At 36.7% G+C, this 25,705-nt stretch overlaps 1 protein-coding gene across 1 annotated transcript in view; it reads left to right on the top strand.

Annotated features, from left to right (window-relative positions):
• The first annotated feature begins 8,132 nt into the window (after positions 1-8,132).
• The window catches only part of LOC131941462 (solute carrier organic anion transporter family member 3A1), a 33,958-nt gene continuing 16,385 nt past the window's right edge, over positions 8,133-25,705 (top strand). The window contains exons 1-8 of the mRNA XM_059300737.1: positions 8,133-8,255; positions 9,100-9,297; positions 9,652-9,765; positions 12,008-12,114; positions 14,301-14,403; positions 16,779-16,915; positions 17,037-17,125; positions 22,507-22,747. Coding sequence (XP_059156720.1) covers positions 8,226-8,255; positions 9,100-9,297; positions 9,652-9,765; positions 12,008-12,114; positions 14,301-14,403; positions 16,779-16,915; positions 17,037-17,125; positions 22,507-22,747 — 1,019 coding nt within the window. The 5' untranslated portion in view covers positions 8,133-8,225. The remainder of the gene's footprint in view (positions 8,256-9,099; positions 9,298-9,651; positions 9,766-12,007; positions 12,115-14,300; positions 14,404-16,778; positions 16,916-17,036; positions 17,126-22,506; positions 22,748-25,705) is intronic.

Below are 25,705 nucleotides of genomic sequence, written 5' to 3'. Positions count from 1 at the left end.
CACATGAATATGTTGACCAAACACCAAATTCTTCAGCTTACTGTAGCACCCTGCAAGACTATTCCATGCGTCACATAGTAGGGCATCCAAATCATCTAACTTGCTCTTGAGATCTGTGAACTTACCGCTTCACAAATGTTTGGTTTTCAAATCTAGCAATTTAATTTGAAGCTAACCAGCATCAATTCCAAATAGCTCAAAGTTAATCTCATTTGTTTTTGTGTTGAGAGAATCTACTATGACTATGAACGTCAGAGTACTTGCATTTCTTTTGAATTGCTCAAATATCTCAGTGAACCCATCCTTCATTTTGTTTATAGTAATAGTGAAGTGATTCATGGTAATAGTAGCGTTGGTTTTATCATATTTTTCAAAATAAAGTAATTTACCGCTCTCCGGGTCTTCAACAAAATGAAGTGATTATTTTTCGAAACAATCATCTTCTTCTAACAAGGCATATGATGGGTGTTCCTTTCCATGCAGTTTTAGATTTAGCTCGTTTAATTTCTTTGTGATTTCCACCATGAAGTTGAAAGTTGCAATTTGGGATAGACAAGTTAATAGGGAGTACATTAAAATAGGGCGTAACTAAATATTCTAATGGAATAGCGAGTGTTTATTTTATCGTTTATTACCGAGTGTTGCAGAACAATATTTTTTTTGAGTTTTGAAAACAAAATAAAACAATTATTAATATTTGTGCATGGAGCTAAAGAGCCGCATCGCGACATCAAAAGAGCCGCATGCGGCTCGCGAGCCGCAGGTTGCCGACCCCTGTTATTTTCTAAAAGTTGTTGAGGCGCGACTGTGTCAGATAGCGAAATTTTTAAAAATGTTTCTCTCCCGGATGTATTATAATCTCCTAAGTTTCAAGGCTATCAGATCAAAGTTGTAGTAATGCATAAAGGATACACACACAAACTCACACACACACACACACACGTATAGTCTCATTATATATATATATATATATATATATATATATATATATATATATATATATATATATATATATATATATATATATATATGTGTGTGTAAAAATCAATTCTGTATATGGCGGACAACGGGACGGACGGACTCGTGGTTTCAAAGAAATATAGTAAAAAATATAATTGATCGCAGTATGATTTAACTTAAATGCTCATCATCTAAATTAATGATATAAAAATTAACATTGAAGGTGTTATAAAACAAATGTTATTTTTCAAATTTATAGTGTTAATTGACTGCATGTGCATTAAACAAAATTAAAGAAAATGTATCACACTTCACAAAAATTGTAATTTTGTTTGAAAATTATTTACTTTTAATCCTTTAAAACTCATTACGTCCCATGATAAATTAGGAAAACACAATTACTTCACTTAAAGAAAATTACATCGAGGGAAAAAATTTACTTTTTATTACTTTGTTTAAGTATTGGGGAAAAAAATTATTATATTTTTAGCGTGGATTGATCAAGTGCAATGTGGTAGGTATTTTAAATACTGCATTTTGTTTATTTTATACACTGAACGTACTGTTTACTAATTATTTTTAATCAATAACAGTTTAGAAGCCGCTCCTAAATGTCCTCTATGCTTACTTCTATCTTTCCGTTTACGGATAAGCTTGGGGTATTGTAGTCGTTCATTAAAATGGATCAGACAGGGTTCGGTTTGGCGTCCTGTGCTATCCTGTGAACAATAATTTTGTAAAAACAGCGCGAGAGAGTATGGATAAGAAAGTTTACTATAGTCTTTAACTGAATCAAATCCAGGCGTCCCCCCGGCGCCCCGACAATGTGCTACTTGGCGCCCCGGGCCTTCCCACTTTAGTTATGGCGCCTATGTTTGTTTAAGTGAGTGCTAAAGACTATGAATAAGTTGTAGTACTATAGTCGTTTAATAAGTTGGATCAGGCGGTTCCGCCGGTGCACAAGCATGGGACAATTTTGCGTCACAGGCTAGACTGTTAGCACTTTGCGTTTATGTTTGCATTTAAGTTTGTGTTAATGTTTGCGTTTATTTGCATTATTTTGAGTTATTGTTTGAGTTTTGGTTTGCGTTTGTGTTTTCTTTGTGTTTGGGTTTATGTTTGCGGTTGGGTTTGTGTTTGTGTTTGCGTTTATATTTACGTTTGTAGTTAGGTTTGCGCTTGCGTTTGTTTTCGTTTCCTTTTTTGTTTGCGTTTGCGTTTGTGTTAGTGTTTTCTTTCTGTTAGTGTTTGCTTTTGACTTTCTATTTGTGTTTGCGTTTCTGTTTGCTTTTATGTGTGCGTTTTTTTTTTTTTTTTTTTTTTTTTTGTGTTTGGGTTTTTGTTAACGTTTAGATTGTGGTTTCTTTTTATTCATTTTTGTTTGGGTTTGTGTTTTCTTCGTGTTTGCGTTTGCGTTTGTGGTTGTTTGTGTGTGTCTGTAAACACCATAACTTGAATACCGTTACAGCTAGGTTGATGAAATGTCACATATAATTAGTATAATTATCAAATTTGTAGATATGTAGCAACTTTTCAGCGATAACCGGAGGTGGAACATTTCTACTTTCAATTTTTTTTCAAAAGCCTACGTGAGTACTATTTCAGATAGATTAATCAGATTTCAAATGTAAATAAAAAATATAATGCTCTGCATTCTGTGAAATTGTGAGTAATTTCCGTTGACCGGAAGTAGAAATTTTAACCTATTTCTGATTTCTCGAAAAACGCTTGTGAATTTATAAAGTATTAATAATATTCCGCACTATTATACACATTTTGTTTGGCGATCACTTGGTGCGCAATTCTTTTTTTCTACGAGATTCTATTCTATTTTAAAAAGTTTAAGAAGTTGAAAGTGGATTAAATATATTGTCTATATCCCGAGTTGCCATCCTCCGTAGTGTTAGATAAGAATATTCGAGATTAACTAGATTATAGAAAAACTAGATTATATATATATATATATATATATATATATATATATATATATATATATATATATATATATATATATATATATATATACCAAATCGACCAAGGACATATCAACAATAAACGGAAAAGATCCGTTCAAGACGTGATTGTGATGAGATTAATACTTTATAGTTGCAATGTTAAAACGTAAACGTAAAAGGATTATCATTGCGCAAAAAAAGGAACAGACTTTTTGAAACAAAAAACTAGAGGATTCTCAAATCAAAAGAGCACTCATGCTCTAGTTATAGAATTGATAGAGCTATTTTAAATAGTACACGGATCTAACCATGCATAATTTGAACGAAGTCATAATACAGTCCGCCCAACATGTCTTAGGATACAAAAGAGAAGGACAGAAGAATGGGTCAGCAAAAAACACATGTGACAAAATTTGTGGGGAAAAAAAGACTATTAAGTGTGAGTGGCTGTTGTGTGCATGATGATTATTATTATCTGTTCTAAACTGTTCGTGTTTTTTTGTGTCCAGAATTATGGTGCCGCTGTTTTGGCAGTGTACTCCTAATTGTCCTTTATATTGACTTGTATCTTTCCGTTTTCGGACAAGCTGGGTTTTTTATAGTCGTTCACAAAATTGAATTAGGCGCGTCCGCCGGCGCCCAGTAAGGCTTTGATTTTGTGCGATAGGCTATCCTGTGAGCGCCATGGGTTAGGGTTGGGATTAACCCCAGGCCAGACTGTGAGCACTATGCGTTATGTTTGCACTTAAGTTAGTGTTTATGTTGTTTGCGTTTAGGTTTACGTTTGTATTTGTGTTTAAGTAGGGATGGACAACCAACCAAAACCAAAAGAAAAATACGCAAACATAACGCAAACACAAATACAAACGAAAACACAAACCCGTTTGACTTTTTATTTGTATTTCTGTTTTTTTGTTGAGGGTTTGGGTTTGCGTTTTTGGTTAGGTTTTTGTTAACGTTTAGATTTTGGTTTCTTTTCGTTTGATTTTTTTTTTTGGGTTTGTGTTTTGTTTGTGTTTGTGTTTGCGTTTGTGGTTGAGTTTGTGTTTGCGTTTGTGTTTTCGATTATTTTTGTGTTTGCGTTTGTGTTATGTTTGCGTTTTTTTTTTGTTGGTTGTGATTTAGGTTAATTAAAAAAGTAATAATATATTTTGAAAAATTGAAAGTAGAATAAATTCCACTTCCAGTTATCGGAAATCGTTGAAAAGTGTTTAGGGAACTACAAATCTAAGATAACACTTATATTTGACATTTCATCAACCTAGCTGGGTAGGCACTCAAGTTATCGTGTTTTCACACACACACACACACACACACACACACACACACACACACACACACACAGACATATGGACAAGATTGCAAAACTATGTTTTTCCAACTCAGTGAGGTGTAAAACATCCAGATTTGTCATCGATCGAAACGCCGTGCGAAATTTCGACCATTTCTAACAGACCAATTCGTTTCAAACTTGGCACTTGGGTCAACACCCAATGACAATGCAATCAGAAACAAAATTTGACTTAATTGGAAGCTTCATTAATTTTGTATGAATTAATTGAAATGTCCTAAATAAAGTAGAGTGATCTATTATATAGCACTAATATACGTGCACGATGTGTTCATTTGGTGCACAATTGTTTTTAATTAAGAAACTCTATTAAATTAAAATAAAAAGGGAGTGATCGCCCCTAAACTTTCTCGAATGAATATTCGTATATAACACTACGGGGGATGACAACTCGGGATATAGACATGACTTTTAATCCATTCTAAATAATTAAACTTTATAAAATTGAATAAAATCTCGTAGAAAATATAATTGCACACCAAGTGAACGCCAAATAAAGATGTGTATAATAGTGCGGAATATTATTAATACTTTATAAATTTGTGAGTTTCAATACTTAAATTTTTACTTTCTCGTATTTACGAAATATGACGAGGGTAATACAATGGATATAGAGAGAGAATGACGGAGAGGATACAGTGGAGAGAGAGAATGACGAGGATAATACAGTTGAGAGAGTGAGAGCAAAAATGACAAAGAGAATTCGGTGGAGTTACAGAAAGGTCACAGAAAGGTCACAGAAAGGTCACACCTCTAGTACTTATTCTTGTTATCTTCCCTTTTGCTGTGGAATTTAATAACTTTTAATTCAGTTGTGTAGACTATACTATTGTCTAATCAGTTTACAAATGAGATATGTTGAATTGTTATGGTACACTACATTATCTGCATTAGAAGTGGGTTAAAATTGAGATACATAAGCCAAAACGCAAAAAACTAGGAGGTAAACAAACAAACAAAAAAACAAGCAAACAAAACTTTTAACAAATCACATCAAAATGTTTCATGAATAATTTTTTGTTAAGACAAGGCTTAAAGAGTTTATAACAGTTTGTTTAGTAATAAGTGAGGTTAGTCAACGTGCTCCCATCAGTTAATTAAAACCACAGTTAATCAACGTGCTCCCATCAGCTAATTAAAACCACAGTTAGTCAACGTGCCCCCATCAGCTAATTAAAACCACAGTTAGTCAACGTGCCCCCATCAGCTAATTAAACAATATGAATCATTGTGTTCCCATCAGCTAATTAAAACCACAGTTAGTCTACGTGCTCTCATCAGCTAATTAAACAAGATGAATCATTGTGCTCCCATCAGCTAATTAAAACCACAGTTAGTCAACGTGCCACCATCAGCTAATTAAAACCACAGTTAGTCAACGTGCCCCCATCAGCTAATTAAAACCACAGTTAGTCAACGTGCCCCCATCAGCTAATTAAACAATATGAATCATTGTGTTCCCATCAGCTAATTAAAACCACAGTTAGTCTACGTGCTCTCATCAGCTAATTAAACAAGATGAATCATTGTGCTCCCATCAGCTAATTAAAACCACAGTTTGTCAACGTGCCCCAATCAGCTAATTAAACAAGATGAATCATTGTGCTCACATCAGCTAATTAAAACCGCAGCTAGTCAACGTTCCGCCAATTATTGCAAACATTCAACAGTTGAAAGGAAGCACAAACTAATGTTTTCCTACCCTCACCCCTTCCATAGCTACCCTTACTAAAAAACCATCTTTAGTTTTGCACATAGTCGAGCTGTTATCTATGCCATACGTGTTAGTTTAGGTCATACTTGAGTGCAATCTATTGGAATTGACACGTGAAGAGGTCGTATTGAACAGATCTTGACACAAATAGAATTATGTGGATTTAGCTTGTCTGTGTTTTTGTCTGTCTGTTTGTCGTTATATGTGTGGTTATATGTGATTCACCACATACACCTTATATCAAAACCATTCATAAAGCTCTACATAACACAGCATGCTTAAAGCAGACAAAACTCTACATAACACAGCATGCTTAAAGCAGACAAAACTCTACATAACACAGCATGCTTAAAGCAGACAAAACTCTACATAACACAGCATTCTTAAAGCAGACAAAGCTCTACATAACACAGCATGCTTAAAGCAGACAAAACTCTACATAACACAGCATGCTTAAAGCAGACAAAGCTCTACATAACACAGCATGCTTAAAGCAGACAAAACTCTACATAACACAGCATGCTTAAAGCAGACAAAACTCTACATAACACAGCATGCTTAAAGCAGACAAAACTCTACATAACACAGCATGCTTAAAGCAGACAAAGCTCTACATAACACAGCATGCTTAAAGCAGACAAAGCTCTACATAACACAGTATGCTTAAAGCAGACAAAACTCTACATAACACAGCATGCTTAAAGCAGACAAAGCTCTACATAACACAGCATGCTTAAAGCAGACAAAGCTCTACATAACACAGCATGCTTAAAGCAGACAAAACTCTACATAACACAGCATGCTTAAAGCAGACAAAACTCTACATAACACAGCATGCTTAAAGCAGACAAAACTCTACATAACACAGCATGCTTAAAGCAGACACACATTTACTTATTCTATCTAAAATTACACACCAGTGGCATCGCTGTCTACAGATAATACTAAAGACGTCCACAGATAATACTAACGATGTCCACAGATAATACTAACGATGTCCACAGATAATACTAACGATAACGATGTCCACAGATAATACTAATGATGTCCACAGATAATACTAACGATGTCCACAGATAATACTAACGATGTCCACAGATAATACTAACGATGTCCACAGATAATACTAACGATGTCCACAGATAATACTAACGATGTCCACAGATAATACTAACGATGTCCACAGATAATACTAACGATGTCCACAGATAATACTAACGATGTCCACAGATAATACTAACGATGTCCACAGATAATACTAACGATGTCCACAGATAATACTAACGATGTCCACAGATAATACTAACGATGTCCACAGATAATACTAACGATGTCCACAGATAATACTAACGATGTCCACAGATAATACTAACGATGTTCACCAATAATCTGTTAGAAATACAGCTGGATGTAGTATTGTTTTCTATATCGTAATGGTGTGTCGTCTCCCCACACCCCCCCCCTCCCCACAACCGTGTTGAGATTTGTCAAATTTTCTCTTAATTAAAAGACTTTTAAACGCGATTTAATTATTATTTAACTAGAATGATCGTTTGTTCCTATATATATTTTTCTATTTTTGCATTGGTGTCGTACCCCACCCTCGCGACTACTCTGCATCACACACCATGCTTAAAGCAGACACCATCCTACAGTACACACAATCTACTGCTGACTCGAAGCTTTAAGCATTTTCTGCAGCACGAACCATCCTTCAACTACCATCATGCAAAAACCTTTATCTACACACCTCCACGGTCTATATACCAGCACATCTCTGACATTAAATCTCCTCAAAATTTAAACCCTAAACCTAATCATAAACCTTGACTATCCCCACCTAATGTCCTTACACCCCCACCCACCCTTACACTTCTATCATCTTTACACCTCTATAATCCTTACTATAATCCCTATCATCTTTACACCTCTATAATCCTTACTATAATCCCTATCATCTTTAGACCTCTATAATCCTTACGCCCATATCATCTTTACACATCTATCATATTTATACCTCTATCCTTATATTCTTACCATCAATACGCCGCTACCATCTTTACACGGTTCGTCTAACTTCTTATCAGATACCTGAATAGTGTAATCACGTGACAATCTCTTCAAAGTACTGGCATTTGGCCAGCTGATTTTGTTAAAAACCAAAGCAGTCAAAATGTAGCTCAGAATTTTTTGAACACTGTGAGTAACTGCAGAATTTCTCTCGCTGATTATTTTAATTAAAACTATGACGTCACATAAAACAGACAGAAGTCAGGTGAGCTATATATCCAAATCAAAAGTTGAATATAAACCATATGCTATTAATACTTCAGTATAAATATGTCACATGATATTAAATACCAAACAAAGAGTATCAAAACTTAAAAACTTTGATATCAAAACTTAAATACAGAATGTTGCCTATGCTACAACCGAACGGTACTCAAGTTATCGTGTCACACACACACATACACACACACAACCACACACACACACACACATACACACACACACACACAACCACACACACACACACACACAAACACACACACACACACACACACACACACATACACACACACACAACCACGCGGACGAAATTGTAAAGCCAGTTTTTTCCGACTCGACTAATCGTAAAACGCCGAAACTTAGGTAAATCTTTAATTAGAATTTTTAACCAATTAAAATAAGACCCCTACACTCCGTATATAATGAAGTACTGAGGTGTAAAGCGATGAAAACTGTCAAAATGTCCTATGATTTATGTGCATGTTTCCAATACTTCCTCCACATACGATAAAGTGTGGCATCAAACAGTGTTGATGAATAAAAACGAATGAATGAACGATAACATTTCAGTGTGAGACTGAAAGGATGAATAAAAACGAATGAATGAACGATAACATTTCATCGTGAGACTGAAAGGATGAATAAAAACGAATGAATGAACGATAACATTTCAGTGTGAGACTGAAAGGATGAATAAAAGCAAATGAATGAACGATAACATTTCAGTGTGAGACTGAAAGGATGAATAAAAACGAATGAATGAACGATAACATTTCAGTGTGAGACTGAAAGGATGAATAAAAACGAATTAATGAACGATAACATTTCAGTGTGAGACTGAAAGTAGCAACCATATGGAGGACCAGGACCAAGGTGTTGTGGAGGACGAGGTGGACTTGTCCTGTGGTGTGGGTAGGTTCAGGACCCACGCACTCGGCACCTGCTTCTCTAACCTCTACGTCTTCTCTGTATTGGCTGGAATCTCAGGCATGTTCGGGGTCATGTCGACCCGGATCGTATCTGTACAGGTAGGTCAAATGTCAGATATCGGTCTAATAGTCACATGTAGGTCAAATGTCAGAGGTCGGTCTAATGTTCACATGTAGGTCAAATGTCAGAGGTCGTCTAATGTCACATGTAGGTCAAATGTCAGAGGTCGGTCTAATGTCACAGGTATGTTTAATATCACAGGTAGGTTTAATGTCGCAGGTAGCTATGTGTATGCGTATGTACATGTACATCTACACATGCATTCGCGTTCATGTATATCTATATATACATATACACGTACGTGTACGGTTATATGTATATAAATATGTAGCGTCTGTTAGTGTGATTTGTGGGCGCAAATTTTCTTGCTATGTAAAATGAACCGTTGACAGCTGGAGTCCCTGGAAAGACAGTTCAATATCGACAACTCTCAGGCCGGCTTGTTTGAGACGTCCGCTAAAATTGGTCTACTCTCCACCGTCCTGTTTGCTGGCCATTTCACGAGGGTAAGTCTGGAACCAGGATCACAACCATTCAAAAATAACTCAAACACTTTAATAGCATAACCATTTAGTACTCGTAATTCTTTTTCATACATCTAATCACTCAAAATATAAGAAAATAAACCGGGAGTGATCTCCCCTAAACTTTCTCGAATATTCTTATATAAAGCAACAGGGGCTGGGAACTCGGGATATAGTTATGATTTTTAATCCATTTTAAATACTTAACTTTTTAAAATATAATGGAATCTCATAGAAAAAAGAATTGCGCACCAAGCGAACGCCGAATAAAGATGTGTATAATAGTGCGGAATATAGTTATGATTTTTAATCCATTTTAAATACTTAAACTTTTTAAAATAGAATAGAATCTCATAGAAAAAGAATTGCGCACCAAGTGAACGCAGAATAAAGATGTGTATAATAGTGCGGAATATTATTAGTACTTTATAAATTCACATGCGTTTTTGAGAAAGGGGAAATAGTGAAAATTACTACTTCCGTTCAACGGAAATTACTCAAAATTTGACAGAAGGTAGAGAATTAGATTTTTTACTTATATGTGAAATTTCCGTTATCTATCTGAAATACCACTCAAGTTATACGCTTTTGAAAAGATCAAATTAGAACAAGTTCCACTTCCGGTTATTGGAAATCGCTCAAAAGTTGATACGGATCTACGATTTTGATATAATGCTTATATATGAAATTTCATCAACCTAGCTGTAACGGTACTCAAGTTATCGTGCCTAGAGAGGAAGAGGGCTTCTGCTAGGCGCGCTTACAGCTTGGTGTTTCCTATGGTCTCCAATAGTTTTATATATATATAGATAATGCAAAGAAAGGAAGAATTGATGTTTACCTATCTAAATACTACTAAAACTCAACTTTATTTACATGTTTGAATATTTATTTGTTTGTCTGATTTGCTACTGGAGAGAATCTGCACTATGTGTAGAGCTGTAAAAGAGTACGTAGGTAGAGAACAATTTTTGTTTTTTAGACAGACTGTTAATCACACATTTATTTAAAGACGTTAATTAATTTATTGATTTATTCATTGGTAGATTAAAACCACTTTAATTTTAAAAGTTTAGAAAAACGTCACATGATTTGTTTACTTTTTGTACAATAAATGGCGGCTCAAATACAAGATTTCGTATCTTATTCAGATCTTTAACGCGTTATAAAGCTAATTTTCTGTCGGTTATAACTTTAACAATACATTCGTTTGCTGTTTTTATTACGTTCCAACACTTATATTAATTTTCAACTGTCTTTTTCATTTAGTTTTAAAATAAATTTCTCTAGCTCTACAATCTTTCTAAGAAAGTTATTTATAGATAAGGAGACTCAAAGTATTATTATATAGCACAAAAAACATCAGTGATGTCACGAGCTAAGTTGTTAGTGTAATAGGCTTTCATGCGGGTAGTACGGGTTCTAGACACATCACGTCAATGTTAAAATTTCAATTTTTTTTTAGATGTGAATGATAAAGTTGCCTATCTGAACTTGGCGGGATACAGGGCAGGTGAAGTAGAGTTCATATGTTTCTTTGTCCTAAGTATATGAAGGGATAGTGTGGTCAGAGACATGCTCGGCCGGAATCGTTTTTTTAAACGATAAAAACATGTTGTCTGAGACTTGGCGGAACACTGGGCAGGTGAAATAGACTTGAGTACATCACCTGTGACGTCAGTATATGAAGGGATAGTGTGGTCAGACCTATGCTCAGCCGAAGTCGGTGTTTTTAAAAGATAAAAAACGTCTTTTTAAATGTGGGGTCTGGTTTTTTGTGACGATAAGTGACAGACGTGATGTCATTAATGGATGACTCCCGAAACCCACAGTTATCCAAGGGATGACTGGTAAGTCTAGTAGTATCTATAGCGATGTCACCTAAGGTAACATCGCCACTTTTATTCACGTCTTTTGCCATATTTACATCAGTAACTTGCCATCACATCGTCGCTATCTTAACACATTGTTCGCTATTTTCACAAAAGTCCCCTTTATTCACATCTTTTGCTATCTTCACATGTCTCCTTTATTCACATTGTTCATTATACATTTTTTAATCTAGAGACACCTGTTTATAAACGTATACGTCTTGTATTGTTTATTTACTATTTTTGTGTGATTTGCACCATATTCGATTTTCCATGCGAGTACTATGTAAAAATGTCCAGACTTAAATGTGCTAGTGTCCTAGTGGAATAAATACGTGTGCCTCTTCCCAAAGAAATACCACATCCCTGTAACTATAGCTGTGGCGGGAATCATTCAAGGCCTGGCTTTAATGGCTCCAGCTCTCCTACAGTTTGCAGACCCTTACACTTTGACAGAATTGTGAGTATATTGTGTTAGTCACATCAACTATGCGTACATTTTGACAGAATTGTGCGTACATTGTATTAGTCGCACCAACTATGCGTAGACCTACACTGAATTGGTGACGTAATTTTTTTATTCGTTAAATTGAATTAGTAGCTTACTTTTGAATTATTCAATCGAATTGGCTGAATAATATATCTATATTCTACTTAAATTAATTTTTTTTTTTTAAAGTTTGTATATTTATTTATTTAGTTTGTCTTTAGGTATTTAGACAAGTTAATTAATTTATTGATATATGCATTTGTAGAAACACCCCTTTAATTATAAAACTTCATAACAAAAACTTATTTTTTTACAAAAGAAAAGTTAAAACTTTCCCCGTCTTAAAACTTATACCGAAAACCAAACTTAATGGCCAAACCAAAAAATGTTAGTTAAAAAGAAAAACATACAACAATAAGTAATACACAATAAGCAGTTGAGTCTCTTTATTAAACTATTTAATCCTTAAATCTAATATATAAAGCTCAGTTCTGTATGTAATGCATTTGTATGTCGTTGGAAGTGTACGAATTTAAGTGTTAGAAAATTATCGTGCGCATTTGTCTAAATTTATGAGCTAAAAAATTACCATTGAAAGTGTTGGGAAATCATTTTCATTTTTCAAATTACAATAATAATTGTCGGCATGTTCATTAAACACAAGTTTAAAAAAAAATCATCTTTTACAAAAATTCTAATTATGTCTTTATTTAGTCCTATAGCACTTACTTCCCTTTGATAAATTAGGAAAACAAAATTACTTCCCTTTATAAAACCATCGCATTAGTCGAAAATAATTTACTTTTTAATTACTTTGTTTTGGTGTTGGGAAAAAAAAATAATTACATAATTAGCGGGGATTGATCAAGTGCAAATGTTGTAGGTATTTTACGGATAAGCTTGGAGTATTAAAATTGTTCATCAAATTGAAACAGGCGCGTTCGTTTAAGTGAGTGCAAAAGACTATGAATAAGTTGGGGTACTATAGTCGTTCATTAAGCTAAAACAGGTGATTCCGCCCCGGGCGTTTATGTTCGCGTTAGTGTTTTCTTTGTGTTTAGGTGGGTTTGCGTTAGTGGTTGCGTTTTGATTTGGTTCGTTTTTGTTCTTTCTTTTTTCTTTTTTGTTTGTGTTTCTTTGTTTGGGTTTGTATTTGTGTTTTTGGTTGGTTTTGCGTTTGGATTTGGTTTGTTTTCGTTTGCTTTTTCGTTGTTGTTTTTTTTTTTTTGGTATTGGTGTTTGTGGTTGGGTTTGTTGTTAGGTTTTTGTTTTCGTTTGTATTTGTAATTGTGTTAGCGTTATGTTTGCGTTTTGTTGTTTTGGTTGGTTGTGGTTTGGGTGGGCAATGCCGGGTTTAGGATGATTACTAAACACACAGGTAATGGTCTTTAACAGAAAGGTTTTTCACAGAAGCCAGAGCAGGGCCTGGCCGGGACGGCTAGTATTTTATAAAAATCATTGCTATTAAGCTTCACATATAATCTAATTCGAGAATACAAGGAATTTATCTACATCTAGACTAGACCTAGATCTAGAACTACAGGCCTAAACCATTTTTCTTATGTCCGTAGATTCTAGTTCTAGCTGTATCTGATTCAAGATCTAGAATCTAGGCCGATAATGAGTTTCTTTACCAAACCATTTCAAGCCTTAATTATTTATATAAAATATTTGTTTAGCAATTGAATTGGCTAAATTAGGATATAATTTAAAATAATATTCCCCAAACTTAACTTCCTTACATGGCTCTCAGTCAAATGTAAGTCAATACATTTTCAGCTAAATTTCAGCTAGTATTTTTTTTTTATTTTACCTCATAGACATTGCACATTAGGAAACATCAACACACGCGATTGATTCTAATTTATTATTATTAGTTTGCCGTTAGCTTTAATAATCTATTCATTTTTGTTCAAATGGGCTCAAAAATATTGTAGAAAGAAATCGATGTTTTAAAAAAATAAAAACATGTAAGCTGAGATGTGACGCATGCTCAGCCGAAATCGGTGTTTTAAAAGACGATTATGTAGTGTGAGGTGTGACTTCTCTTTAAAATGTGAATCTGACTTTTTGTGACGATGTGTGACAGTGGGGAGGGGAGGTAAAAAGATAAAAAGTCTTCTAATAAACTGGATGCTCTTATTTTAATTAAACAGAGAAAACACAAGCGGTTCTGGTGAGTCGGATAATAGCCAATATTTATGTGACGTCAGCTTTGATATCAACAATAAAACATCGCAATACAATCAATCAGGACAGGTAAGTAAAATAAATCGGGAGTGATCTCCCCTAAACTTTCTCGAATATTGTTATTTAAAGCAACAGGGGATGGGAACTCGGGATATAGACATGATTTTTAACCCATTTTAAATACTTAAACTTTTTAAAATAGACTGAAATCTCGTAGAAAAAAAAAGAATTGCACACCAAGTGAACACCACATAAAATATGAATAATAGGGCGGAATATTATTAGTACTTTATAAATGTACATTCGTTTTTTGAGAAATCGGAAATAGCGTAAATTACTACTTCCAGTACTTACAAAAACTGTATGAAGTTTAAAAACCAACGCTGTATATATGCGTGTGTGTTAAACAAAAAGTAGATGAAGTTTTAAAACCAACACTGTGAATGTGCGTGTGTGTGTGTGTGTGTGTTGAACAAAAACTGAAGTTTTAAACCAACGCTTTGTATGTGTGTGTGTTGAACAGTGACAGTGTAGAGACCAAAACTGGGCATTACAATTCTGTCCGTATGTGTGTGTGTGAGTGTGTGGGTGTGGGTGTTTCTGTAAACAAGATAACTTGAGTACAGTTATATCTAGATAGATCAAATTTCATGTATAAGTATTATATCAAATTTGTAGTTGTGTATCTACTTTTAAGCTGTTACCGATAACCGGAAGTGGGACTTATTCTGCTTTTAGTTTTTCAAAAGCCTATAATTTGAGCGCTCTTTCAGATAGATAACCGAAATTTCACATATAAGTAAATTATCTAATTGTCTGCCTTCTGTCAAATTTCGAGTAATTTCCGTTGACCGGAAGTAGTAATTTACGCTATTTCCGAATTCTCAAAAGACGCTTATGAATGTATACAGTTCTAATAATATTCCGCACTATTATATACAGATTGTTTGGCGTTCACTTGGTGCGCAATTCTTTTTTCTACGAGATTATATTCTATTTAAAAAGTTTTTTTTAAAAATTGATTAAAATCATGTCTATATCCCGAGTTGCCATCCCCCTTAGTGTTATATAATAATACGAGCCGACCCGCGGCATATCATACGCCGCTATTTAGTTGTTTTATTTTCTATTTTTCAGTAATTCATAATTTGTGAATTCGACAATATCAATGCTGCCACTGAAAATATTTGCTTTAAAACACTATCAGTAGGTCGTTAAGGACGATACTACCCCCACCCTCCTTTCCCCCTACCCCACCCTCCTTTCCCCCTACCCCCACCCTCCTTTCCCCCAACCTCTACCCTACAACCCCCCCGTGAAAGCAGCCTCCTATTAGTTACCTTCCCTAAGTTTAAAATCGTTTCAAACTAAATTATCTGCCCCTAGTAGCCGTCACTAAACCCGGCTCTACGATTGTAAACATTTAGCGTGAACCAAAGCTCACCTGACCATGTAGGGGTGGGGTGGTAGGGAGCGCGCTTACAGCTTGTTTTCTAGCGTTTCCAAGAAGAGAATTTTATATATATATATATATATATATATATCGATTCGAGAAAGTTTATGGGAGATCACTCTCGGTTTATTTACTTTTTGTTTTGTTTTGTATTTATAGCACATTTTTAGAAAGAGTAGTTGAGATGAGATTCTCATGCATTGTTTCTTCCAGACCTTTTTCTCCGGGCTGGGGGGGGGGGTCGCTTGATATTTTCGGGAGGGGGGGGCGGATACTGGTAAAAGTATATATTTTTTCTATATAAATCCCATTTCGTTCTGGGGGACGGGGGGGGGGGGGGGGGTAGATGCCTGGAAGAAACTCTGCACAGTTGCAGACACAAATTAAACTTTATTTAGTGTGCTATTTTACTGACCAATATAATTTTCTTTTCCTAATTTTGCAAATATAACTTTTTCAAAACTGGCATTATACTTGATTGCATTAATGACTTGATCTAGATATTTCTTAAGATAAGAGAGACAAAGATCATTTGCATTGCCCAAATAACTGGTACTAATGACTAGTTAAATTTAGAAATGGTTATAAAAGATTAAAGCAAATCTAATACCAATAAAGCTAGTATTTAATTTGTGTTAAGTTTAAAATGGTTAAGCTAGTATTATAAATTGTACATATGTTAAATTTGAAACGGATCAGCTAGTATTATAACTTGTATCTGTGTTAAGTTTAAAATGGATACGTTAATATTATAACTTGTATTTGTATTGAGTTAAAAATGGATAAGCTAGTATTATAAATTGTATTAGTGTTAAGTTTAAAATGGATAACCTAGTATTAAAAATTGTATTTTGTTGAGTTTAAAATGGATAACCTAGTATTATAAATTGTATTTGTGTTGAGTTTAAAAGATTTGTTAGCCCAGCTAATGTATGCTACTGTCGGACTGTGTCAATGTTGGTCACTCTCGGTCAACTGACATTTTCTCCAGACGAACACCCTGGCGTTCGCTGTACTACTCTCCACGCTGACCGTCAAAGGAGTGACCGATTCGTTTCACGCCTACTTCCTCCCTACAGTTTACATGGACGACAACATGTTAGACAAGACCAGAACGGCGTTTTTTTTTAGGTCAGTCTCATTTTTGCCTTTGGTAAGTCTTTTGTTTTGTCCTAAATTAGTTTCATTACTGTCTTAAACTAACCTAAACTATTATTCTGTTGGCTTTTAATTTGAATGTTCTAAACTCAGGAATTCGCTTCTTTATCAACGGCTTGTCTGGGCCAATAGGAACAGAGATTAGTGGTCTGACCACCAGGATTCCAATTGACTTAAAGGGTACGTCAGTAATTTGTTGCGATGTTCGAGTGGACATAGGACGACCCTGGGGTTGGGTGGGGAAATAACAAGCATTAAACACAAACACTTCTCGGGGTCAAAGTACAATTGATGGGGCAGAACAACACCAGGTCGTGGGGGTGGGGGGTGGGGGGGGGGGGTAGGCTGGTAGTGGATCTTGTAGCTGGTGGGGGGTGGGCTGGTAGTGGATCTTCTAGCTGGTGGGGTGGGGTGGGCTGGTAGTGGATCTTCTAGCTGGTGGGGTGGGGTGTGGGCTGGTAGTGGATCTTGTAGCTGGTGGGGTGGGGGGGGGGGTGGGCTGGTAGTGGATCTTTTAGCTGATGGGGTGGGGGTGGGCTGGTAGTGGATCTTCTAGCTGGTGGGGAGGGGTGGGCTGGTAGTGGATCTTCTAGCTGGTGGGGTGGGGTGGGCTGGTAGTGGATCTTCTAGCTGGTGGGGAGGGGTGGGCTGTTAGTGGATCTTCTAGCTGGTGGGGAGGGGTGGGCTGGTAGTGGATCTTCTAGCTGGTGGGGTGGGGTGGGCTGGTAGTGGATCTTCTAGCTGGTGGGGAGGGGTGGGCTGGTAGTGGATCTTCTAGCTGGTGGGGTGGGGTGGGCTGGTAGTGGATCTTCTAGCTGGTGGGGTGGGGTGGGCTGGTAGTGGATCTTCTAGCTGGTGGGGAGGGGTGGGCTGTTAGTGGATCTTCTAGCTGGTGGGGAGGGGTGGGCTGGTAGTGGATCTTCTAGCTGGTAGGGAGGGGTGGGCTGGTAGTGGATCTTCTAGCTGGTAGGGAGGGGTGGGCTGGTAGTGGATCTTCTAGCTGGTAGGGAGGGGTGGGCTGGTAGTGGATCTTCTAGCTGGTAGGGAGGGGTGGGCTGGTAGTGGATCTTCTAGCTGGTGGGGGGTGGGCTGGTAGTGGATCTTGTAGCTGGTGGGGTGGGGGGGGGGTGGGCTGGTAGTGGATCTTCTAGCTGGTGGGGAGGGGTGGGCTGGTAGTGGATCTTCTAGCTGGTGGGGTGGGGGGTGGGCTGGTAGTGGATCGTCTAGCTGGTGGGGTGGGGGGTGGGCTGGTAGTGGATCTTGTAGCTGTTGGGGGGGCGGGGGGCGGGCTGGTAGTGGATCTTGTTGCTGTTGGGGGGGGCTGATAGTGGATCTTCTAGCTGTTGGGGGGAGGGGCTGGTAGTGGATCTTGCAGCTGAGTGGATGGGCTGGTAGTGGATCGCACCAGTTAACACCAAAGGATTGCGACGGAATCGAAAATGCAAATTTTTTGGAGGGGGTTTGGGATGACACCAAATCAACTTAGGACGTTATTCTATGTATTCCCATTTGAGTCGAGACTATTACTAGTAGTATATGAGGTCACTTTTGGACCGCTGGAGCAGGCGGATGGTGAGGGTAAGGGTGAGGGTGAGCAAAGGATATATAGGAAAATACCCCCCGCCTGGCGCAGCCGGCGGGACAATAACATATAGTAAAATACTCACCCACCAGGGTGAGGCGGAGGAGCCGTATGCGCAATGACATATAGCAAAATACTCCCTGGCGGAGGGTGAATACATCGACATATAGTAAAATGCTACGACAACTGGCGGAGCAGGTGGGTGAGGGTTAGACATGTTATATAGTAAAATACTACGCCAACTGGCGCAGCAGGATGGTGAGGGTGAAGGGTGCGGATGCGAAATGAAAGAAATGTCGCGTGTCTTCCCTAATAGAGAAACGAGAGGAAAGATAACTGTTCTAAAATTAGAACAGATTTGTTTACAGCCACGAGTATCGTCCCTTGTGAAAAAATTCGCGTCAGAATCCTTAACTAAACATTCAATTTCTTTAACAAGTTAAAAAATAATTTAGGAAGACAAGGGTTAACAACATTAGACCCCACCGTTTTTGTTTTCTGTGACGACAAGGCACAATACACTTTTGTATTTTATGTCTCAAGTAGAGGGGTGGGATATTTTTTCTTTGTAAGCGTGTTGTAAAAAATGGGTAGAGGAGGCGATTACTAAGTAAGAGGGGAGAGAACGTGGCTTGCATCGCGATATTTGAAAACAGGGTGATGTTTAACCACAACTAAAAAAAGACAATGAAACTAGAAGGAAGACGAATATATATATCTTAGTCTTGCAGCAGATTACCTTCCCATGTTCGCTTTAGTATTACAGTTTTCATCAAACGTCTTTTTGACTTGCACTTCTTTAATTTAAGAAGGTTTACTTATACATAAGACATTAAATCTAATTACAATTTTTTATTTTTACCACTCAATGTATTTTGTTTTTCTATATCTTGCATTGTCATCTTAATTTTTTATCACCTTAGTAAAAATTTGCTTAAGATTATAAACTTCAAGGTTTAAAAAAAAACAACGTTATAGTACGACGTGTCAAAGGACACACCGTTTAAAATGTCTACATTTAAGCTTCACCAAAATAATGACGTGTAAAAGCTAAATATGGTATGACCTTAGCATACATAACATTCAATCAAATCAATCTAAAGTACAAATCAATAATTTTGATTGATTAAGGGCTGGGTGAGTTATTTTTATCACTATTCGCCCTTCCCCTTCCCTTTGTCCGCAACCCCTTCCCCCTTCTCCCATCCCCTAAGCTCAATACCAACCGATAGATAAACAGTTCGTACCACTACCCACACTATACCTATTCCATTAAAGAGACAAAGGAAGTATGACAAAGTAACAAACCTACATTTATCTACATTCAATTAATGTCACAACCCCTAGACACTACAACAGATTGGGATACATAACTTGTAGGCACCACTCCTCAATGAATACCACATGCGCCCTAGCCATTGTCCGCCACCCTCGCCCCCATCCCTAAACACATTAACAACCGATAAACAGACCGTACCTCTACCAACACTATTCCTTGGACAAAGGACGTATGACAAAGTAACAGACAAACATTTATCCGCCTTCGTTTACTGTCACAAATGACAACGTTCCCATCCAAACTCGTGGCTGTAAACAAGTCTGTTCTAATTTTAGAACAGTTATCTTTCCTCTCGTTTCTCTATTAGGGAAGACACGCGACACGACTTTTATAATGTAAACAAGCGTGCACGAGGTGCACTTAAAATAAACCCCGTTTCGAAAATGACAACGGGATGGTGACACTTTTTGAAAAACACTCTTTCATGTAAATAAAATAAGGCTCGCTTTTGTTGTCGCCATGATAATTTATACCTATAAGTTCTCTCCGCCTTAACCGACCTAGTATGAATTTCGCGCGCGCGTGTGTGTGTGTGTGTGTGTGTGTGTGTACATGTATCTCAAAAAAGGGTATCATGTCAACACCTGGGCAACAAGTCATAGTCAAAAAGGTCTAATTCATTACAGATCTATAGGAAACCCCTCTTTACATGTACTTACGTTAGGGCAAGTCAACTCGGTTGAATCAAAAAAATGTATTTAAATGTATAGAGTTATAGAACTTTAACAGCTGATGAAAAAATATAATAAAACATTAAAATTAAAATCCACCTCCTCACCCACCTCACTTAGGTGGTGGCATATTTTACTATATATCCTTTACTCCTACTCGTGTTCGCCCTTCACCCCCCTTCTCCCCCTTCACCCACCTGTTCACCCTTCATCCACCTGCTCACCCCCCTCACCCGCCTGCTCACTTCCCTCACCCATGTTACTATAATCGAATATGTATTGAACACTTGTTAAGTTTATCTGTCTCAGGGTGGCCGGTTGGTACTCAGATCAAAAGAAAATCGGAACGGTATGATATGTGAACATAGTTAAAGGCCAGATGTAGTCTAATGAAAAAAAAACCGAGAGCCACTGCTAAGTGTGGCGCCCAACACACGAGGTCGACGCGGGTCGATCAATATTATTTCTTTACTCGATCAAAAACCTATGACACTGTACGTATAACTGTAAGTGGAAAGTGTAGCACCAGCTGTTGCATAATGACCTAAGTGCGTCGCGGATACCCCCTGTGGTGTTCGCTTCAGTGAACCCGACATTAATCAATGGTGCGTGACAAATTTAATTAGGTGGGCTATCATGTTGATGTTGGCCCCGTGGCTGCGATCGAGAAAACCCATTAATCACTGGGTGGTACCTGTAAAAAACGCGCAGCGCCGGGAAAACCTCACTAGTAGATCGATAAGTAACAGCTGTGGTTAACGAGTCGCTTCAGTGAACCTGACAAGAAAACTACACGCGCGGGTCAATAAGTAACAGCTGTCGCTAAGGACTAATAGCTGGCGTTAAATGGATGCTTGTAGTCGAGAGAAAGAATTTTCTACTTTTGTATACGTTAGCGTTGTGTTGGAGAATATAAAAATTAAAATCAAACTAATTAAAATGAATTTCAAACAAATAAACAATAAGTAAACAACAATTAAACAAAATAAACAAATATAAAAATTTAAAATTTAAAAATAATAATTTTAAAAATTTAAAAATTTAAAAATAATAATAAAATACATACTTAAAATAAAACTAAAATTAAAAAATAAAATTTAAAAAATTAAAATCCAATTACGTAACTAGTTAATAATAATTAAACTAATTAAAAAATTAGAATTTAAAAAAATAAACTAATTAAAAATAAACAAACAAAATACAAATAAATAATCAACTTACGTAACTCGTTAATAAAAATTAATAAAAATTTTATAATTTAAAAAATTAAAATCAAACTAATTAAAAAACTCATTAAAATTACGTAACTAGATCACCGATGGTGATTACGTAACTAGGTCACCTATGAGGATTACGTCATAAGGTCACCGGTGATTACGTCACAAGGTCACCGGTGGTGACCCACCCTCACCCTCCGCCAACGGCAGGTGGGGGAGTATTTTGCTATATGTCATTGCGCATCGGCACCCTTCACCCTCACCATCCTGCTGCGCCAGTTGGCGTAGTATTTTACTATATAACATGTCTAACCCTCACCCACCTGCTCCGCCAGTTGTCGTAGTATTTTACTATATGTCGATGTACCTCACCCTCCGCCATGGAGTATTTTGCTATATGTCATTGCGCATCCGGCTCCTCCGCCTCACCCTGGTGGGTGAGTATTTTACTATGTTATTGTCCCGCCGGCTGCGCCAGGCAATGAGTATTTTCCTATATATCCTTTGCTCACCCTCACCCTCACCCTCACCATGCGCCTGCGCCAGTGCCTGCGCCTGCGGTCCAAAAGTGACCTAATATACTACTATTACTATGGCCAGTTTGGTTAGGATTGCTTGATTGGTTAGTGTTAGGGTTAGTGTTGGCTGTTTGGGTTATGGTTTCTTGGTTGGTTAGTGTTAGGGCTAGGGTTGCTTAGTTGGGTTATGGTTGTTTGGTTGGTAGGTTAGTGAGGTTTTTTTTATCTGTGTAGATACTGAGATGGACCCAAAAGATGGACGATTTATTGCTGCCTGGTGGTTGCCATTCCTCCTGTTTGGGGCTGGGACTATTCTCTCTTCCATTCCTCTCCTTCTCTTCCCTCGGACGTTGGTCAGCAGAAGTCAGAAAGAAAAAGCGTTGAAAATGGCCGCCGTTGTTTTCATTCAACCAAATGCAGAGCGCCAGACCGACGATCTACAAGGGGCTCAAGTGATCAATACGTCGTTTCAAGAGTAAGTCATTCGTGGTACCAGCAATTCAAGATTAAGTCACTCATAGTACCCGCAATTTAAGTCACTCATAGTACCCGCAATTAAACAGTAAGTCACTCATAGTACCCGCAATTCAAGATTAAGTCACTCATAGTACCCGCAATTCAAGATTAAGTCACTCATAGTACCCGCAATTCAAGATTAAGTCACTCATAGTACCCGCAATTTAAGTCACTAATAGTACCCGCAATTAAACAGTAAGTCACTCATAGCACCCGCAATACAAGATAAAATCATTCATAGTACCCGTATTTCAAGATTAAATCAATTCTGACACCTATTTCCTTATTAACATTGTATTAAAACGGTTAAAATTTTCTGATTTTGAAATATTTTTTACATTGTTGCAATAATTACACTATCTTTTATATAGTTTTTTAAACAATTGTAGTTATCAGAGTTTCTTCCAGGCCTCTCTTAGGGGGGGGGTGGGGAGAAATTTAAAATGTAAGTAACAGATCTAATTTTCTTCCTTCTATCAATATTTGAATAATTTCTGTTGACCGAAAGTAGTAATTTACGCTATTTCTAATTTCTTTAAAAAAACGCATGTGAATGTATAAAGTACTAATAATATCCCGCACTTTTATGCACATTTTCTTTGGCGTTCACTTGGAGTGCAATTCTTTTTTCTACGAGATTATATTCTATTATAAAAAGATTAAGTAATTAAAAATGGATTAAAAATATTGTCTATTTCCCGAGTAGCCATCCCTCGTAGTGTTATATAATAATATTCGAGAAAGTTTAGGGGAGATCACTCTCGGTTTATTTTTTAATATATTGTCTACAATCAGAATTAAATATATTGTTATCATAAATGCTAAAATATTAAAGCATAATGAAAGTTTTTTTTTTAAATCAGAGTTGGTATAAAATCACGTTTTTCAAAAAGTCTAAATAAAATAGGTGGAACATTCTGAATGTTAGCTTACATACAACTAAAATATTGGTCCTGCAGTTCAGATCATTCTTATTTTAATTAGCCACTGTTTTTTGTGTTCTTTAAATGTCATTTTTATGGTGACAGGACATATGATCTCAGGACAAATGATCTCAAAGACAAATGATCTCACGGACAAAAGATACCAGGACAAAATATATCCAGAGTTTCTTCCAGGCATCTCTTCGTGGGGGCGAAGCCCCCCCCCCCCCCCTTCCCGAAAATTTCAAGTGCCCCCCGGAGAAAAAGGTCTGGAAGAAATACTGAATATATCAGGACAAATGATACCATGGACAATTTATATCAGACAAAGTATCTCAGACAAAATATCTCACAGCAACATTTTAATAGTGTATTGGATGATTTTAGTTGATTTGAACATTTTTTATTGACTGCCGTATGGTTTTGTTTACTCTGTTTACTATTTTTTTATAGGTCTATATAGTAATTGTGAGAAATGGTTGCCGTATACATTTGTCATATTGCACTAAAGATTTTAAAATTAAGATTGCTAATATAGTATGCGAACATTCAAGATTTGTTTCCATAGACAGCGTAGGTGGGCTTGCCAAACATAAGACAATACTACCCTGTCCGAAGAACATCACAAGACTATACACACCAAGACTATACACTACAAGACTATACACCACAAGACTATACACAACAAGACTATACACAACAAGACTATACACCACAAGACTATACACAACAAGACTAAACACAACAAGACTATACACAACAAGACTATACACCACAAGACTATACACCACAAGCAGTAGCGTACGCAGGGGGGGAGCAGGGGGAGCGGCCGCTCCCCCTCTGGCCATTTTCAGCAAAGTGGCGCCTTTTTGGAAACTTTTTAAACTCAAAGTTTTAAACAATGATATTTGTTAAAAAAATACTTTTGGTCGGCACATCTATGTAAATCACAAGATTTCTTTTCATGCAGCAATTAAGCATTGTTGTACTAGTCTAGTAGTGTCTACGTTTACAACACGTATTAACAGCTGCAACAGTTTGCCATTCTAAAAATAACCATTACGATGCATTGCAATGTTTAAAATACCTCTACGGTAGTACCTCTTGGCAAGAGGGGTGTTAAGTTTAAGGCAACTGTATAATGTATTTGCTTACGAATAATTGAATTAGAAAATGTTATACATAAAACTTCACACATAAATACTTTATATATACAGTTTGAATCGTGTGATTAATTTTTAAACAAAAATTACAATACAGAAACAAATACAACTGATGTGGTACCTCTATTTAAATTTACTTATGAGCAACGTAGTGGTGGGGAAATTTCGACAAGGTCAACAACGTAATCACGATGAAGTAGTAGTAATCTTACAGTTTGGGCGATAGTGATTACGATTACAAATTATATGAAACAGTTACAACCCCCCTCCCCCATGGACCCCTCTGTAAAAAAAATAAAGTCATAATACCACTGCTACTTATTTAAATCTATTTCTGTAATATATATTTGTGTAATATATATTTGTGTAATATATATGTATGTTTAGAACAGTCATCTAAAAACTGACGCTATGTTCACTCTGAGTTGGTTATCTCCCCACCCCCACCCCCGACACACATCTCACCACCACAATTGTGTAGAGCGACATTAATGTCACACCTAGGTATACACTGGGTTGGATAATTCACCTAAAGAGAAAGGACAGTGGTGAATGAAATTGAACCCCCCCCCCCAACCCACCCCGAACTGATCTGTTAAGCACATGTAGAGAACGCGTAATGATGTACCAAAGTACCATGCCGCCAGAAAATAAGTTTTTTAAACGTAAAACTCTGTGATTATTGTTTTTGCAATTACCAGTAAAAAGGTTTGTGATCAATACAGTGATCTAACCCATACCTATCACTATGTTAAAAAAATGATCTTTTAAGAACACAAAGAAGCAGTAGTTAATTAAAATATATAATCTGAACTAAAAGACCAATATCTA

Source organism: Physella acuta, unplaced genomic scaffold (assembly GCF_028476545.2).
Source record: "Physella acuta isolate Inbredline_101_S28 unplaced genomic scaffold, ASM2847654v3 ptg000362l, whole genome shotgun sequence".
Lineage (NCBI taxonomy): Eukaryota > Metazoa > Mollusca > Gastropoda > Physidae > Physella > Physella acuta.
Note: the sequence above shows the minus strand (reverse complement) of the source record. Positions and strands in the feature narration are given on the sequence as shown.